The sequence below is a fragment of the Callithrix jacchus genome, chromosome 4 (genome assembly GCF_049354715.1).
Source record: "Callithrix jacchus isolate 240 chromosome 4, calJac240_pri, whole genome shotgun sequence".
Classification (NCBI taxonomy): Eukaryota; Metazoa; Chordata; class Mammalia; order Primates; family Cebidae; genus Callithrix; species Callithrix jacchus.
The window spans coordinates 177,158,599-177,179,023 of NC_133505.1; the positions used below are offsets into that span (position 1 = coordinate 177,158,599).

Sequence of the window (20,425 nt, forward strand, 5' to 3'; positions counted from 1 at the left end):
AATGTGCACCTACTAGCTTTTGATAATTTGAATTATTCATAAAAGAGAAAATGAACAAAAGTGGTATCTAAGATTAACCATCAACTTAGTAAAATTTCATTTATACCACAGGTTGTCCTGGTACAAAGCAAACAATAACGCCGATGTTAGGTATAATTTGACTTGTTCAATAAGAAGAAAATTGTTAAAATATATTTAATAGATCTAAAACAAAAATTTTGGCTCTATCAAAACTTAGGTCTCAATTATAACATTACTAAAGTAGTTGTGAGAATTATCCCAGATTTCTGGCTAAAACTTGTGTAAAGGGTTATTTGTTTTCATAATTTTATTTTGGTTGAAGATTTTCTCCAAAATTCCAGACTGCTTAACAGTCCCAGAAGTGAAAAATCTTAAAGATAGTTCATTTATATCCATTAGAGTCTTAATAAAACCCTAGTCCCTTTAGGCAAGCTGGTGGAATAAATATCAGAGCCCTCTTCATAAGTTTGCCCAAAAGGTCAACTTTTACAGATAAATTCCTGGCTCATTAGTGTAAGGAAAAACTAATATGATCTGTTTTTCATACAACAACAAAAAACCCTCTGAAAAATAGTAAAGGGTGGCAAAAATGAATATGAAAAGAAATTCTACTTCCTATATCTGTCTTGCTTAGAGGAAACAGGCTGTAGCAAAATGAATACTACAGGTTTCGCTTTTAATAAACAAAACCATCCAAAGTACAGTTCCAAAGTACAAAATCAACCAGTTCTAGACTGATTAGTGATAACAGTACACAGATCAGTCCTTCCTTAAGGGAACAGTCTCCTCCCTGATGCCCTCTTTGGTCACTATGCAGATCCGGAGTGCATCCCCAGTGTACACGTCTCTCTCAGCCGCAGAAATGAAGACATCTTTCACCAGCCGCATGGCTCTGTCCAAGGACAGTGGGACATGCTCCACATTCTGCATGTTCTTAAAACCAACCTGGTGGGACAGGAAACTTTGGTGAGATGTCATGTGACAGTAACAAGTTTCCTTCAATACTCTCATGTGTATGAGGATTTGTGATGAAAACACTACACAAAATTAAAATGTCCCTCAGACTGAATATAAACTCTTCCAGACCTGGATGAACTACACACATCAGAAATCTGACAAATATTCACTGTGAAAGCTCCCACGCTTGAGAAGCACATGACCTAGAGAGGTAGATGTATGGAGGCAAGTGATGAGGGAATTGTTATAACTAAGAAGAAAATAAGAGCCAGAAGAGCCCCAATAGCTGTCCATTAAGTCTCCTAGAAGAAGAAAGGCTTCAACTTTCAGCAGACAGGACTTCTGAGTAGGTGAGTGCTGAAGGCTACACTGAAGAGCATAGAACATTCCAGACTGAAGATGTGGGATGGAGTCAGGAAGAAGACATCTTTTCTGGGAAAAGCAGAGTTAGGCTCTGGGTAGAGTGGGTGAAAGGTGAATAAGCAATAAGCAGAGGAGTAGCTATATATAATTTATTTCAGAAAACTGAGCAGGATGAATTAGGGAAGTAAGCTTGTAGGCAGAAAGGATGTTAGGAAATAAATCCAATAATCTGATAATGCAGATCTGAATTTGGCTAGCAGTAAACAAAAAGAGGGACAAATTAGAATACAGGTGACCAGCTGGGTGTGGCTCACGCCTGTAATCCAAGCACTTTGGAAGGCTCAGGTGGACGGATCATGAGGTCAATAGTTTGAGACCAGCCTGGCCAAGAGACCAGCTTGGCCAATACGGTGAAACCCCATCTCTACTAAAAATGTAAAATTAGCTGGGCGTGGTGGCTGGCACTTATAACCCCAGCTACTCAGGAGGCCGAGGCAGGAGAACTGCTTCAATCTGGGAGGCAGAGGTTGCAGTGAGCTGAGACTGCACCATTGCACTCCAGCATGAGTGACAGGGCGAGACTCTGACTCAAAAAAAAAGAAAGAAAAAAACCGTTGTTGATCTTTGAACAACAGTTTTCAACTCCTCAAGTCCATTTATACATAAATTTTTTCAATAAACATACTGGAAATTTTTTGGAGACTTGCAACAATTTGAAAAAACTCAGATGAGCCACATAAAGTATTTTTAAAAACTAAGAAGATGGTATGTCACAACTGCATGTAGATACTATTTTATCATTTACTACCATAAAATACACATAAATTGATTATAACAAGTTAAAGTGATCTCTCAAGGTTCTCCTTTGTTTTTCACTGTGTTTAGTGCAGTATTATAAACCTTAAATAACAAGTGACCCAAACAAAGCACTATTAGTGATGTTGGAATTGCTCCCTGAGAAGCAGAGAAAGTCATGACATTACAAAAAAAAGCTGAATTGCTTAAATGTACTGTAGATTGCCACCACTCCAGACAGATCATTCTCCTTATAAACAGATGATGCAACTTGCAGTATTAATAAATACAGTATAGTACTGTAAATATATTTTCTCTTCCTATGATTTTTTTAAATAACATTCTATTTTCTGTAGTTTATACAGCACTTAATAATACATACATAAAATATGTAACAATCGACAGTTTACATTATTGGCAAGGCTTCTGGTCAACAGTAGGCTTATTAGTAAAGTTTTCTGGGAGTCGAAAATTGTACGTAGATTTTCCAATGCTCAGGAAACTGTGCCCCAATTCCTGTGTTGTTCAAGGGTCAACTATATGGTTGGGTGCTAAAATACAGTATTAGGTAACACAAAAAGGGTGAGTAAGGGGAGAAAGGCATTTTTATGATCTTCAGGTAAAGGTGGCAAGAGAATTAAAAACATGGGTGGAACCACTGCAGACGTAAAGGGGTTGGAAGTCATAAGAATACAGGAAAACAAAGCCATGGGAGTAGGTTAGGATCCACGAGAGAGTAGGGAGAACACACAGAGAGATGATAAGGTTTGTGTAGGACACATTAGCCAAACTCAAACAGTAATTTATAAGAAAGTCTTTGTATCTCCACTCTCCTAAGCTAATGAAGAGGAGAACTTGGAGGAAAGCACTTCAGCTGAACATCATGACAACTTGGACAGTATCATTACCTGGACACAGTATTACCTGGTTGTCAAGCAGGGGCTGTAGCATGGCACTTGCTGAGCCTCCAGCCTTGAAGGAGTCTCTCTGGTAAGACCCTACTGGGTCAAAGCTGTATACAGCCCCCTTTCCTTAAAAAAGAAAACAGTATCCATAAGGATGGCATCCAATCACAATCCCAAATCATTGCAAAAATAAATCAGGTCAAAACGTGACAAAAAATGGACTATCGCCTTGGCTAAAACTTCAGGGAAGGGTTGGAACACAGTGACTTTTGCACTGGTGACAGCTGCACCACACACTGTTGCATGGTGAAAGACAGAACAATCACCGTTGCACAGGTACCACTCAGCAGACAGCCCCAATCCCTGTGTAGGTGTGTTGTTCAAGGTTCAACTGTATGCTTGGGAGTTAAAATATAATACTGGGTAATAGAGGAAGGGTCAGTATGAGGGAGAGAGGCATTTTTATGATCTCTGGAAACATGGACTGGAACCACTGCAGACATAAAAGAGTTGGAAGCCATGAATATAGAAAACAATCAAAGTAGGTAAGGACCCACAAGAGAGCAGGGAGAACAGAGACAGAGAAGGTTACGGTTTGTGAAGGGTACCTCAGCAAACTCAAACAGTAGTTTATAAGGAAGTCTTTATATCTCAGCTCTTCTAAGCTAACGAAGAGAACTTGAAGGAAAGCACAACTTATGTATATGTCCACAAGACAAAGCAAAAAGAAGACAATTCTGTAACATGTATAATACAATACTATTTTTGTTTAAAAGAATAAGAAAACTATTTATTTGTACAAGCACAAAGTATGGAAACAAACTGTGGATGGTTATCTTTGAGCACTGAATTTGAGGCAAGAAGGGAATGACTTCATACGCTTCTGTATTATTTGAGTTTATTACAAAGAACACAGGTAGTTCTGTAATTTTTAAAAAAGGCCTGTTAAAAACAACTGTGCCTGGGCATGAGAAATCACAAATAATTTACAAAATAATGATTTTTAAAAAATATAACTGATTTGGAAAACACATCATATACCAGAACTTAGTTACGCAGGGAGATGTGATATGGGGACAAACTTCTTACTAACCATGTACAACCACCATTAGCGTTGTATGTTTTCTACTACAGAACTGCATAAACTGAATTCTCTGGGGGAGGAGGCACCATCTGAGGTCACCTAAGAAACTGTGGTTAGTGTTTTTACTGGAAGGGAGCTTGGGAAAAGACATGAGATCATAGCAGGTAACCTACTAACCTCAATATACAAAAAAAGAAAGAGATGTAATGTGTACAGGCAAAAAAAAAAAAAAAAAGTTGTATCTCTCATGAGACCGACAGGCCACAAGTAAACTGAGGCCCAAAACTTTACTTAAGGATGGAATCAATCTCAGAAAACCACACACAACAAATTTAAAAAAACAAACAAAAGAAAGGGTGGGATATATCTAAGAACATAGCTTTAAAGACCCTCTAGAAAAAGCAAGAGAGACACTGGTAAAATCAACACACACATACACAAAATAAGAAAATAAAAATAAATCAACGTAGAATGGCATCAATCTTGATTACAAAGTGCTCTTCCTCGTCAAAGTAAAATCCAAAAATAATTTCCATGTAAAAAAATAAAATCAGACAAATTTTAAAAGAAATACAGGTAAGCTTTGGATGGGAGGGGTTTTTCTAACAAGGCAGGAAACTGAATGTCTTAAAGAAATTATCGACTGATTAGACTGTATGAAACACAGAAATTTCTGTGTAGTGAAAGACATCACCCAAAAGAGAAAAATACCACTCTTGGGGGTATCTATAAGATTACAGAGGGTTGACACAGTTGAACATAGTTCTTGAAAATCAGTAAGAAAACTAACCTGCAAATAAGGAAATGGGGGAAAGTTAATATATGAATCAGTCTCCAAAGAGGAAATTTAAAGTCAATATATGTATGAAAACATTGCCCATAATAATATAAATTAAAATAATGGATTGTTTAATGGGCAAAGATATGTTTCAAAATGTGTTAATTCTACTGGGAAGGTTACATAAAATCAGGTACTCAGGATACTGGTGTGTCCTTTAGAAAGGGTGTAGTCAACAAAATACAAAAAAAAAAAAAAAATCTGGCCCAATACTTCTACTACTAGAAGTTTATTCCAACAAGCCAAGCATAATCGGAGAAGTACACAAAAGTATATTTACAAAGATGTTCGTCATATTGCCTGTATTAAGAAAACAGGAAACCAAACGCCCTTTAGAGGACTTATTAGGTAAATGACGGGACAGCCATACTGTGTAAGTCAGCAATTAAAAATCATTGTGTTATAGCAGCAAAAACAGAAGGAAAAAAAATATACAAAATCATTATGCATATAGCTTAGATCTCGATAATACATAATGTATATATAGTTACAGAAAAACCGATACCAAAGTCCTACTTATATAAAACTGCATGCGTGTAATGTATAAACATGTACTGATTGTTTTCATTAAAGAAAAACAAAAGCCACTTTTAATTTGGGAAAAAAATTTTTAAAGGCATGACAGCAATTAAGAGATTAAAGACAGAGAGGTTAGTGTGGACAGTGGTTGATATCAAACCAAAGAGTTGTGGACCTTGCAGTCCTAAAGTTTCAATATGGAGCACTGCTCTCCAGGTCCCCACATCGACCAACACCGAAGACAGTAAATGAAGTCTCCTGAGACATTAGCAGAGTCTCCGGACTTAGCGGACCAAGCTCAAGAGTAGCAAAGGGTAGGAGCAAAAACACATGAGATGGAAAGCTGATGTAAACAAAACACAGACTTTCAGTCCCCTTCTTCCTCCAAGGCCTAAAGCTGCCAACCAGGTTTTTCTTCCTGCAGTCCCACCTCATTCCAGGAAAAAAGATTAAATAAATTCCTGGCCAGCTCGGTGGCTCACGCCTATAATTCCGGCACTTGGGAGGCTGAGGTGGGCAAATCATGAGGTCAGGAGATGGAGACCATGCTGGCTAATGTGGTGAAACCCCATCTTGACTAAAAAGAAAAAAAAAAAAATCCAAAAAAATTCAAAAAGTAGCTGGGCGTTCTGGCAAGTGCCTATAAACCCAGCTACTCAGGAGGCTGAGGCAGGAGAATTGCTAGAATCCAGGAGGTGGAGGTTGCATTGACCTGAGATCACACCACTGCATTCCAGCCTGGGCAACAGATTAAGACTCTTGCCTCAAAAAAAAAAAGATTAAAGAAATTCTTCATCTGAAGAAAATGCTGCTTAAACACCCAGTTAATGGCTACAAGCCATGTCAACAAGGACTTATAATCAAATTTTGGTATAACACTTTTCAATGTGAATGGACACCAAAAAAAAAAATCAGAAATTTGAAGGAAGCCTCTAACAGAGAAGACAGAGGCTAAAAATGAACAGACATTAAAAAAAAAAAGCACTGTAATGAAATATAGAAAACTGCAAAGAGAGTACACGACATCTAACAAAAACCGGATTTTTTAAAAAAGAGTCAGAAAATAAGAAAAAGCTCTTAGAAATTAATGTCACCAGAAATAAAAGCAATCAATAAAGAATGAAAAGCTAAAATTAGCTGGGCGCGGTGGTTCACACCTGTAATCCCAGCACTTTAGGAGGCCGAGGCAAGTGGATCACGAGGTCAAGAGATAGAGACCATCCTGGTCAACATGGCGAAATACCGTCTCTACTAAAAATACAAAAAATTAGCTGGGCACGGTGGTGTATGCCTGAAATCCCAGCTACTCAGGAGGCTGAGGCAGAAGAATTTCCTGAACCAGGAGGCAGAGGTTGCGGTGAGCCGAGATTGTGCCATTGTACTCCAGCCTGGGTAACAAGAGCAAAACTCCATCTCAGGAAAAAAAAGAAAAGCTAAAATTAAGAAAATCTTCATACAGTAGAGCAAAAAAGACAAAGAGATGGAGAATATATGGAGTAAAAAATAAGCACCGGGTCATAATCTAGGTGGTTGTAGAGAAGGTGGGGAGGGGTAGGGCAGGAAGAGAGGAAAAGAAGGTGGAGAAAGGACAAAATAAATAAGAAACTCGAGGCAAGGAACATCACTATACAATTTCAGAACACCAGGGTAAAGAAAAGATCGTAAAAGCAAAGTCTCAAAAAGGTCCCGTTTTCAATTTTCAGAAATCTCTTCTAAAATAAGGAAATAAATCAAGAAAGAAGACAGCACAGGATGTGGTGAAATCTCAGGATGGCAGTGTACGTCTGTCTTAGCACACCTAGTCTATCCTTAAGCAAAGGGAAAAGAGACCCACCTATATTATGTGAGGTCTGACCATCAGACGAATTGTATTCAGAGTGTACAAAGAACTGACAAAAAGTTTAAAGAAATCTGAGCCAATTACAGAGATAGTTAATTTGAGAAAAAAGTAAAAACGAGTTACACGAGAAAGAAAATATCAACGCATACTACTTGGCGCAACAAAGATGATTCTCTATCTGGTCATAATATAAACATTAAAGGTCTATGTTATCAAAAGTTTGATGTGTTGTTATGGGAGGATGCTAATGAGGAAGAGGACACACAAGAGCTAAGAACCATCATCTACCAGAACAAAACACCAAAAGATATCTCAAAAGAGTGCAGTATAGTTTTGGAAAATGGAGGTAAGTGCCAGAAAATACAAGTAAAAGAGCTAAAAATTGTCTCAGGAGGGCAATGGAAAAAGAAGGTAGAGGACTGCTATATTATTCACACAAATTCCTCTATAAAATAAAAACCAGTTTAAAGAACACATAAAGCCAACCCGACAGACAAGCTTAAACAGACACTTCTAGAGACACCTGAGGTTGTCACCAAAACTAGGAACACTGTTACATGGCAAATCAAAGCAATGGAGCTCTGAAGTGAAACAAAGCCAAACCTAAGTCTTAGGTCTGCTGCTTAGTAAATATCAACTTTCCCAGATTAGACTAACTCTCAGAAAAACTCAAGGATCCTGTTCGGCCTGCAGAAATTCAATGGCAACAATTTTTAATGTTGCTAAAATCTGAATCTATTAATCTGACATTCAAGTCAAGCATAACGTAAGTCAAAAAAGACACCAGAAGCATCCAGCATGCTAGGTTAGGCAAACTAATCTGTAGCTAGAATTTAATTACCCAGGTTAAGGGTAATTCATTTCTATTTTTACTATTTCTATACTTTTTCTCTTAGTTTTCAAGTAAAGTTGAAAGCCTTAAAAAGAAATTTTGTCAACCTAATTTGTCTACACCTAAACCAGGGTAGGTAAAATGATCAGTGTGTTTCCCAAGGATGTGTATGGGGGCAGATATTAAGAGCCCGAGAGAGAGCGCATGCAAAGAAAATGCTCATGGAACAGAAAGGGACAGGAGTCAACACTTGAGACGTAGGGTTCCCCAGTCCCCTTTTCTTTCTGTGTCCACCTGAGAAAGAGAGAGGGCTTTGACTGCTCTGTGATGTGGCCAGCTGCAGGTATTCCCCTGGAGGCTCAGACCCATGCCAAAGCCTGCCTTGAACATTCCCAGGCACTGATAATATTGTTTATGCTATTGCTTGAAAACACTGAGAAATTACCCCTGTTGCTAAACACACAGAAACTATCCCTGGCCTTTAACCTAATTCCTTAAACACTCAGATAAACTCCCTAACTAGACTCCCTCACTGTGGACACATCTTTTCCTGCTGTCTGTTGAGAGGACTGCTGCAGCACTAAATGCTTTCAACTGATCACCCTGAGATTTAGTGTTCTGGAACCCCAACTAGGTTCAGGGCAGTCCCTTACAGGAATTCCTTTGCCACCACTTTTAGGGCAACTCTAGCCACTGATTCAGTCAGAAGGAACACCAAAGATGGGCTTACTCCAATAATGTCCTCGTCTAGAGATTTCCTTTATTTTTTAAATTTTTTATTTTTTAATTTTTTTTTGCTTGGTCAATTTCGTCTAGAGATTTCTGTCACTTCTTATCTCAATGAACTATTCTAAATGGTGACACAGATCTGTCCTGGAGATTGTACTTGATTTTTTAGAAGCAACCAGAAGCCAATCCAAATGAGAAAACATCAATGCCCATAGGGCATACATGTGGGGCAACATAGCTTTGGATCAAAAAACAGATGAAATAGTAAGTAACAAGACTAATACTCTCAGGCACCCCTGGTCTGACTCTGACAGAAAATCAAAGAGGCATTTCAAAAAGTTCTGAAAACACTGGAGTAGATTCAAATTATTAATTACCCCAAATGACTTCTAAGACTTTTCAAGACATACTTCTAAGACATACTTTTGGAAGTACGTCTGTTAAGAAAAAGTTTTAATATTCAGAATCCTGTTTAGGTCCAACTTTCTAGGTCAGATTTCTTTGTATGAGACAAAAATGCCTAATTATTTATTATTATCGTATGCGAGATCCCGAAAAACTAGTAAAGTAACTGGCTGCTTAACATTCACTATTAGAGCTTTAACGTGTCTTTGGATATCATATATTTCCCTTTCAGCTTCAATCTCGTCACTTTCAATATCAGAAATAAAATGAGAATGGTGTTAGATGGTATTTTCAACTCTAGCTGGAAATACATACATCTAGGAAATAACAATTCCTTTTCCCCACCATTTTCCAGAAAACAGAAATTTTACCTTCTTCATCAAGTCCACCAATGATGTTGTAAACATAGTACGGAAAGAAGCGCCTTGAATACAGGATCGTAGACAGCATTGCAGCAATTGCCCCCGTAGTCATGGCCTTATTATTGGAATGCTTATACATCTGCAATTATTGATAAAAGTAACAGGCATGCAGAGGCAGAGGCTATTATAGACCAGAACAAGCAACAGTATAAAGTGAATAAATAAATGCATACCACAGTGAAAGGGGAAAGCATGCCAATTTCTTTCATGCTCAACCAACAGAGTATTACTAAGATACAATTTTAAGGGAAGGAATGCCAAGTTTGCCCTCAGCTCTCTGGTTTAAAGACTATTCTCTATAGCATCCTTATGTAAGGTACTGCCAATCCAAGAGCTAATGTGCATGAAAGGGCACATGAAATGGCCTAAGGAAGATGGGTTCAAATCCATCTTTCTCCCTCACTCTGCATCTAGACTGGGGTCAGCAAATTACAGCCCAGGGGCCAAATCCAGCCTACCCCCTATTTCTGTAACTATTGTCCGTGGCTGCCTTTTCACTACAAAAGCAGAAACAAATAGTTGTGACAGAGATCAACTAGCACATAAAGCTGAAATATTTCCTATCTGGTCCTTTACAGAAAAAATTATGCCAATCCCTGATCAAAACCCAGATCTAAGTCCCTCTCTTTGTGGACCAGATCTCTGTGACAACAGAAGACATAAGGGAACACCCTTATTCTGCATAATTTTAATACCCAGCAGTGGTCGTGATCCTGAAACATCTACAGTAGAGAACGCAAGCGTCCAAAACAGGGTCTTAGCATGACAATACAGTGATTGCAAAATCCTACCTGTACCATACCCTTGGGAACCCTACATTATCTACCGATAGAGAAACTTCACAAAAATTATAAACATAAAATGAATTTAAGATCACTAATTTTATTACCCATATAGCAAACATCTCTAAAGAGAAACGTAAAGCCAGGCATAGTGGCTCACACCTGTAATCTCAACTGAGGCAGGAGAATGTTTGAGCCCAGGAGATGAAGTCTACAGTGAACTATGATTGAACCACTATACTCTGGCCTGGGCAACAAAGCGTGACACTGTCTCTAAATAAACAGACAGATACCTAACTAGCACTGTAAAATCAAACAATGAGTCAAAACACTAAAAACTGATTAGAGATCAACTACACTACAAGTAACAGATAAGTCATTTTGCAGAGTCTTTCCAAGACAAAAACTATAAAAAATTATTCATTCCATTTCAACTCAAGACCAACAATTATTTACTTCATCATTTAATAAAGTATGACAGAAAAACTTCAGGAAGGAGTGTGTATTATGTTGACACCACCGTTTCTTGTTTGATTAACAATGTCATGTTTACTTTTGTCTTCTAAATCCCATCTATAAAATAAGCATTAGGAATTATAGAAATATGTCAACAAATGTACATCACAGCTTTCAATATAAGTTTCGAAAAAAGTATTAACAATTGATAAATATTGAGTGAAATCCTTTCTACACAATCAAAAAGCACGTGTCAGTAAAAAATGACATTACATACTCCAGTGACCACTCACAAGTGTAAATAATCTCAAGTGTTATTCACATGGGCAAAACCAAATGTGATCACTCATGACTTCTGGCAGCTGGCTATCAAATGAAGCCTGTCAGGTGATAGAAGTTAATGGTGTATGTTGTGCTTCTCATCCAGGCTCCTGGCTTATTCATTCTTTCGTATTTGTACTCATGTATCCTGCCAACTAAGAGCACAACACTGTAAAGAGGGAAAGCTTGTCAGCTGATGGTGCCGCAAACCAAGCTCCTGTGTCAAATCTTTCCGGGGCTCCTTCCTGCCACAGAAATTGATTTGTTTTGTTTTTGAAGACAGAGTATCTTCACAAGAACTTCTCCTAGGCTACTTCTAAAATGGTAGAGAACCCTTCATATGATGTAAGACTTTAACAAATGGAATGTGCTGTTGTTTCACATTATGCTACTTGAATGACCCTGCATTAATAATATAATTTCATTTATGGGCCGGATGCAGTGGCTCACGCCTGCAATCCCAGCACTTTCGGAGGCCGAGGTGGGTGGATCATGCGGTCAGGAGTTTGAGACCGGCCTGGCCAAAACCCCATCGCTACTAAAATACAAAAATTAGCCAGGCGTGGTGGCAGGCGCCTGTAATCCCAGTTACTCAGGAGGCTGAGGCAGGAGAATCACTTGAACCCGGGAGTCAGATGTTGCGGTGAACTGAGATCATGCCATTACACACCAGCCTGGACAACAAGAGTAACACTCCATCTCAAAAATAAATAATAATTTCATTTCTAGGATACATTTATAATTAATGTACTAACCTAGTGACTCTCTAGCTATTCTGACCAATAGTTAAGCTGTATGTTTAAATGAATATAATAAATTGCTATTAATTTAAAAATAGTGTAGAAATATATAAAAGCATCTACCTTTAGTCTTGCTTCAATAATCTTTGTCAGGGTAAGACAGTCTCCATGAAAACCGCTGCATCCAATGACTGTTTTGTCTGTTCTGTAAAAAGCACATTTCAGAAAACTGAGCTGGTTAGATAGAGTAAAACATACGTTGGGCAATTTTAAATTTAAAACTCCTATTCCTACTATTCCCTAAATGGTAACAGGACAAGCAGCCACCCTTCAGCGGTGGGGGGCAGATGTCTGTACTCCTATGTCTCACTCCTTATTCCAGATAGGTGGATCAAAGACTTTAAAAATGTAACTATGAATGGACTAAATAAATCATGGGTGAATTTTTTTTACTATCTTGGGCTGGGGAAGGTAGGTAGGTTGATTGATTATTTTTGAGACAGTTTTACTCGTTGCCCAGGCTGGAGCACAATGGCACAATCTTGGCTCACTGCAATCTCCACCTCCCGGGTTCAAGCAATTCTCCTGCCTCAGCTTCCCAAGTACCTGGGATTACAGGCACCTGCCACCAAGCCCAGATAATTTTTGTATTTTTAGTAGAGATGGGGTTTCACTATGCTGGCCAGGCTGGTCTCTCCAGCACTCTGAGATTAGAAGCGTGAGCCACCATGTCCAGCCTGGGGAAGGTAGATTTAAACATGACACAATCCAAGGGCTACACAGAAAGATTTCATAAATTTGACTCCATAAAAAGTTAAAACTTCTACAGAGAAATTTATGAATAGCTTTTTAAAACCCTAACAAAATATACTGGTAGCATCTACTACCAAAGTTTAATTTCGATTCTACAAAGAGTTCTTATAAATCAGAAAAGCAGTAATAACATAATGGAAAGATGGATTCTATGAACATTCTATAAACAAACAAGTCACAGAAAGAAGAGACATTAAGTCACCATAAACATAAGAGCCTCTATGTTGCTCAGAAATCCAAATCTAAAAAAAAGACTATTTCAACCAATTATACTGGCTAATAATGCCTAACTAAATGCTGATGAGGTTATGGAAACAATATAAACTGATTAACTTGTTAGATGAGCAACTTGGCAGTATATTAAAAATTTAAATACAAACCACTTTCACTAATTCTATTGCTAGAAATCTAGTTTGTCAATATCTTTACGCAAATATGCAAAGGGATGCTCTAGATTCACCAGTGAGTATACATTTAAAAAGCGCCCCCAAATGAAACAAAACCTAAATGTCCATCTGTATGGAACTGATTAAATTTTGGTACAGATATACAAATTCAACCTTGTATTTCAAAAATTAATTCCCAGATCTTGATATGAATCTATAAAGAAACCTAAACAATGTTTTGAAGAGGCCACCTTTAGTCTTGCTTCAATAATCCATGAAAACCCGCTACTTACTTTTGGAAACTTACGAATGACTCACACAAACCATACTCGTTCTACTAGGAGAGCAGCTGACACCTCTGGGGTCATCACTACCATCACCTGATCTATCCCTACTACCAACCTCACTGCACTGATGTAAAGACCTCCAATTTCCTAGAAGGCTTTACTGCCTTTACTAACAAGATTGGTTGATAATACCAACAGGGAAAAATCTTAGAATTTCAACATCCTTCCCCAAATATCCAGCTGCATCAAAGAAATGGGAGTTTTCATGCAAAGAATAGAGTCTCGAACAGGTTTGGAAGAGGCAAGCTTGGTTATAGGTCAGCCCCACAGGACATGGGATGAGGGATATATACAGGCATTCATTAATGCTGCATTGTTCCTGTTCTCTATCTCTATACCTGACTTGTTTCATTTTAAAAAAAGAGGGGGTAGGGGCTCACTTCAGCAGCAAACATAACTAACGCATTACGAAGATGAGTAAAAGCTAGTACAAGGGTGGTATCCATAAAGTTATGTTTTAAAATCTTATTCCTCATATTTACTCCTTTCAAGTTGTACAATTGTCATCCTTGAGGAGAAAAAGGTAACACCAGAGCATTATAAACAGAAAGCAGAAAGGGGGTATCAAAAGATGGACGTGGACAGAAAGAGAACTGGGAAGATGAAGACAAACTTCATTGCTTTTTTTGGTTAAGATGTGGGCCATCCCTGGGAGCAGGAAAGAAAACAGATCTTTACTTCTTTACCTACTCCCTACAATACAAGGAGGGCCTGTCCAAAGGACCTAAACCTTGTAAATCCCATTCCTATTACAATTCAAGTTTAACAGGCTTTTGTAATTAACCCAGCAATTCATGACCATTTATAAGCATTTCCAAAACTGTTCAAAATCACTGCTAATCTGCAATATATATTTAGGTAATTTGTGCAGGCTCTGTTTTTTAAGTTTTGGCTTTATTTTCATGTTTGAGGAAAAATACAGCTAGTCTATAAAAACCGAGCTGTGGATATAATTGCTTAGGATATATCTAAGATGAATGTTTCAGGTTAAAAAAAGTGTGGGAAGGCAGATTTAAAAAAAAACAAAACAAAACTAAACACCATTTAATGGATTAATGGTGCTATGGTTTGAATGTGACCTTCAAAACTCATGTTGAAATTTAATTGCCATTGTGAAGGTACTGGGAATTGGGAACAGGTGTTTAGGTCTTGAGGGCTCAGCCCTCAGGAATGGACATTATCATCAAGAGTGGGTTTGCACTCATTTGTTCTCTCCTTTTTCTCTCTGTCCTTACACCATGTTAAGACACAGCAGGAAAGCCCTCACCAGATGCCAGCCCCTCAATCTTGGACTTCCCAGACTCCAGAACTGTAAACAAGCATATTTCTGTTCATTATAAGTTATGTAGTCTATGGCCTTCTGTTATAGCAGCATAAAATGGACTAAGACAAATGTAGATGGAAAAAGTGATACAAAGTAATTACACCTCAGACCTAACAAACAATAAGACCTAGGTGATGGCATATGGGTTTTCATTATGAAACTCTCTTACTTTTGTTGTATATATGAAATTTTTCACAGTAAAATGCTGGGGTGAACACATTTAGGTTACAGAAAGGGCAGTTGGTACCCTGAATATGGTAAATGTTTAGACTGCACATTGAATTATTAGGAAACATTAACTTAGAAAATGGTTTTCTAACAAAATTGCTCCCAAAAGCAACCTAAAAACTCATGAAATCAATCACGTAGAAGTAGAAACTCTCAAAGCATTAAATCATTACAAAGGTATTGTGAAGTGTCTTTAGAAATATTTACTTACAATTTGTAACATTTGGGGCTATCCCGGGTATGAATTGAAAACCCTTCACTCAATCGAGTATCCGAAGCAACGATCGAAAAATCTTCTCCAGCAATTGCCAGTACAGTACTGAGGAAAAAAGACCAAAAAAAAATTAATTCTCCAGAGTGGCAATCCTATTTCTACAAATAAAAGAATGCTCCATAGCATATAATGGGATAAAATACTCTAGATGTGAACAAAAATAGGATTCAAATGGGAAGACGAAAGATGAGGGGGAAGAGAATGAACCCCTGGCTACAAGTTGTCTGGAAAAAAAAATTATTAACAAGCCTAAATCAGGGGAAAGTGTTGTTGGCAGGAAGTAACAGAAAAGCCAATGAATTATCATCACCAACACATTAAATACTTACTCGTGCAAGGTACTACAAATACAGAACAACTAAATGCTACATTTGTTCCCCTGAGGATCAGGTACAAACAGCGGTACTACAACGCAAGCTCTGTGAGTTTATAGAAGATGGGATTCTTTTTTTCATTTCTTTATATCCAAGTCCTTATATAATGCCTATTTCTTTATACTCAAGTCCTTATATAACAAATAAACAGGCAAACAGTAGTATTTTCCCTCTGTGGCTGTACAATTTGACAGCTTATCAAAGAGACTTACAGTATGAATTTCAAAAGCAGACTGCCTTGGTTCTAATTCTGGCTTTCCCATTTAGTAGATATGAGGCTGTGGGTAAGTTACTTCTCAAAGCCTCAATTTCAGAGATCATATCAGTCGTTACCTCATTAGGGTGTTCAAAGAATCAAATCTGTAAAGCCCTTATTGCAGTGCCTGACATGTAACTGGTCCTCTAATAAGTGTCAGCTATGACTGCTGTGGCACTAGAATATGATTAATCACCTGGACCCTGGAATGACATTGAGACAGAGACCCATCTTGCTATTTACTAGGTATGTCATCTTGGGCAAATTCTCCAAATTCAAGTTGATGGTAACAGTACCTGTGTCACAGGTGTGTATATTTGGGTGTGTATATCTTAATGTACAAAGCTTGACTGGTAACTATAACCACTGCTTCAATGCAGTAGTGGAAATTAAGGCATGGTGCCTCACAGACATAAGGACTCAGAAAACTTTAGCCACTATTTTTACTGAGGTGGGATTTGTGTTAAAGCTCTCACATAGAAAATGACGGCATTCCAGGTAAAATAAACAGAAAGTAAAGGCAAACAGGTAATAATTCAAACAGTACATACATTCAAGCAACTCATTCAGGTGGCCCTTTCTGCATAAGCACATGTAGTAACATAAGGTTTATGTGATGGACAGGGTTCCTACTGTAGAAAATTCCAAATGCCAAGCTAAAGATTTTGGAATTTTAGCAAGGTATGATGAAGGTTTTCTGAGCAAGAATGATCTGTAGTTGTAACTACTCAGGAGGCTGAGGAGGGAGGACTGCTTGAGCCCAGGTGTTCAAGGCTGCAGTGAGCTATGACTGTATCTGGGCATTTTAGAGTGAGACCTGGTCTTTAAAAAAAGAAAGAGAGAGAGAGAAAAGTCCCATTTAAAAAGTGGGGTTTTAGGAAGACTACTCTGACAATACATAATTATGAAATGGGATGGAAATATTGTTCTAATACTACTAACACAATGGTAAGGTAGCAGGTGAACAGGGAACGAACAGGTAAATCCAAAATCATCACAAATACACAAAATAGACATGTTTTTATATCTACTTAAATGTGTTAGGAACTGGGAAAACCAATAATAACATCCAAGGTTTAGAACTTATATGAGCAGAATGATGGCATAATTATAAGTATTTTAATGGTGGAGAGGAGGCTGGGCACAGTGGCTCATGCCTGTAATCCCAGCACTTCGGGAGGCTGAGGCAGGCGAATTTCCGGAGTTTGAATTTGCCTGAATTCAAGAGTTTGAGACCAGACTGGCCAACACGGCGAAACCCCTCTCTACTAAAAATAGAAAAAATTAGCCAGGCGTGGTGGTGGGTGCCTGTAATTCCAGCTACTCAGGAGGCTGAGGCAGGAGAATTGCTTGCATTCGGGAGGTGGAGGTTGCGATGAGCCGAGACTGTGCCACTGCACTCAAGGCTGGGCTACAGAGTGAGATTCCATCTCAAAAAAAAAATAATAATAATAAAAACAAAGGAGGAGAGGAAATTGAGAGGAATAATTAGCTTGCTTTTTGTTTTGTTACCTGTCTTGATTTACCATAAGAGCAGAAAAACCCGATAGAAATGTTTTTCTGGCCAGGCATGGTGGCTCATGCCTGTAATTTCAACACTCTGGGAGGCCGAGGTGGGCGGATCACCTGAGGTAGAGTTCAAGACCAGCCTGGCCAACATGGTGAAACCCTGTCTTCATAAAAATGAATGAATGAATGAATGAATAAACAAATAAAAAGAAACGTTTACTGAAGAAGCAAGAATCGAGGGACTCATGAGAGGCAGAACTAAAAAATCAGATTTGGGATTAATCCTCCCAGGAATGAGACATTAAGAGTGCTGAGTGATAAAGCACCTAATGATTTGTTTAACTACATCTAAAGAGAGTAGAAAGAAAGAACTAGGCCTCATTTTGTGGAAGCAAAGACTACCTGAGAGCCAGCTGCAATAAACACGAAAGAAAAAGAACAAACGCTAAGGAAAAGTAATCAGAAAGTTCTAAGTAACTTTTAGGGCAGTAATGGCATAAACCGAATTACAAGGGAGTAAAAAGCGAGTAATGAGTAGGGCATACTTAACACTGAAAATTCTTATTTATGGGAAATAGTCTTACAAAATGGGTCCAATAACCCTCCCTACAATATATAACTTAATGAGTCATCACAGGAAGTGTTAGAGGATTAAATAAGATGACGGCTTACAATTTACAAAATACATCTCTCATGTTTCTCACCAAAAACTATGAAGCTGCTAAGGAAGATAAGGAAATTTAGGTTCAAGAAGTTCAGAAGTACCCAAAGACCACACTATCCTTTAGTGGCAGAATCGAAGCTAAAATCAGTCTTTCCTTATCTATCACACTCCAAAAACGTGCGTTAATATTTGAAATTTATGAGGAAGCAATTAATATTTTTGCTTTTTAAATTTTTTTAAAGTTTTTTTTTGTAGAGATGGGGCTGGTCTTCAACTCCTGGCCTCAAGAGATGATCCTCCTGTCTTGGCGTCCCAAAGTGCTGGGATTACAGGGGCGAGCCATGGTGCCCAGCCAATATTTTTGATTTTCTTAAAGAACCATCTGTTCTAAATTGAGTGTTTATATTTTAATATACTAAGCTTAATTGATAACTATAACCACTGCTTAAATTTACAGCTCTTCCCTGTCAAGACTCTTAAACAGAGCATCTTTCTGTAACTCTAAATCTCTGGTGTACCACCACGGGAAATTTTATTACTCAAAATAAAGCTGGTAATTAAAATAAAAACCAAACTTGAACATGCAAGAACCCACATATTACAAGGTCCATCTTCTATTTTTTTTTTCCTGAACTTAAGCCGAACGTTAAAAAAAAAAAAAGCACTTATCTACGAAATTGTTTGCTCAATCAATCCCACCTTCTATTTGAAATAAAAGACAATGACTAAACTGCACAATTAGAGATAACGGAAGTCAGGCAGCTACAATGAGACGTTCCCTACCGACACAACTATGCATCTAACAACACAGACCAAACAATCCTAACTTTTTAGTTTCAGACGCTAGACCTCTGTCCTCGCCTGCTGGCTTAAGAAACGTGTTCAGACTCTGCGAAAAGCTAAGATAGTTTTAAAGGTCTTCCATATGGGCGGAAGCTGTCGACCGTCTTACAGCAGCAAGGAGCATGGAGTGGCGGTCCGCACAGACCCAGCCAACCAGGCGGTAATGGGAAACCCTAAAAACCGAGGCTGTATCGCAATCACCAAGTAAACCAGAGCAAAGCGAGCCTAAAGGGGGAAACAGCGCAAGAGAGGACGGCAGGAAGACCGGCCTTGTGCGGACCCACTCAGCTCAGGGTTCTGAGGCCTGCAGGGGATCTGGGCAGCGCCTTCGCGGCGGTGACCCCCAAATAGGCTTCAGCAGATGGGGGGAGGGCGAAAGTGAAAGCTGCGGCTCTCAAGGGTTTTTACCCTCCGTTGAAAGCGTAGGGCGAAAATCGTAGCTGCAGAGGTCCCGCAGCTCTGTGCGGCTCCATTCCCAGCTCTCTGCCAGGACCCGAATACATGGCTGTAGAGGACAACATCTCACTGAAGCGCCCGCAACTCCGGCCGCTACTCCTGCTGCCTCACGGCGAGATGGCCGCCCTGACCGGACGTTACGCCACTTCCGGCTTTCCTGTAACTCGCTCCCGGCCTCTCTATCTCGCACTAGTCGTTGCTCCTGGAGGGCTGCTCTGCCGCTAGTCCCTTTCATAGTTGGGTCCTGCCCATTACCAGAAAGATATTAAGGTTTTTGTTTTTTGTTTTTCCCCCGAAGAAAAGATTGGAATTCACCCATATGGACAAAATTTTAAAAGTCTGACCGTGCAAAAATTTGCCAAAACTGTGGAGCAACGGCAACTGGAATAATAGTAACAGCCTAAATTGTCCTGGCTAATACAAAATGTATGTAACATTTCCTATCCTTAAAGAGCTCACAACCTCACTGATAATAGAAAGTCCAAAGGAAACAAGCGGTATAATATATGATTCCGCCAAAACGAACTATAGAAGGTAAAATAAAGGCGTGCTGACGTCCCACTAGGAAACAACTGCGGATCGAGCCTTTGACCACAGTGCCTGAAGCGGCTTGTGTTTTGCTTAGTGTTCCTAGTCATTCTACACGCTTGAAGATCAGCTAGCGTTGTTGCTGACAGGTAAGGAGCACGCGCTTACTGAGTGCCAGGCACTGCTCAGGCATTGACTGTCAGTCTCCAGAGAGCCCAAAGTTAAGCACTAGTATCATCATTATTAAATTTTACAGAAGAAACTGCGGGGAAGAAGTCAGGGAACTTGCCAACGGTAACGCCTCTAGTTGCTTGAAACACACACACCATTTAAAAATTGATCTTTCCTATGCCCAGCAAGGGCCAATTAGAGACAGCGGTGGTGCGCCCGCCCAGTCCCGGAACTCCTCAAGAG

The 20,425-nt window shown here is 38.9% G+C and overlaps 1 protein-coding gene across 1 annotated transcript; it reads right to left on the minus strand.

Moving 5' to 3' along the window:
• Nucleotides 1-680: 680 nt before the first annotated feature.
• On the minus strand, nt 681-19,619 carry PSMB1 (proteasome 20S subunit beta 1). Its single transcript, XM_002747201.7, has 6 exons — nt 19,436-19,619; nt 15,319-15,426; nt 12,133-12,214; nt 9,660-9,789; nt 3,061-3,167; nt 681-966 (listed from the first exon to the last, which is right to left on the minus strand). The coding sequence occupies exons 1-6, from the start codon at nt 19,546-19,548 to the stop codon at nt 781-783; spliced, it is 726 nt and encodes a 241-aa protein (XP_002747247.2). The 5' UTR covers nt 19,549-19,619; the 3' UTR covers nt 681-780.
• Between the last annotated feature and the right edge of the window lie 806 nt (nt 19,620-20,425).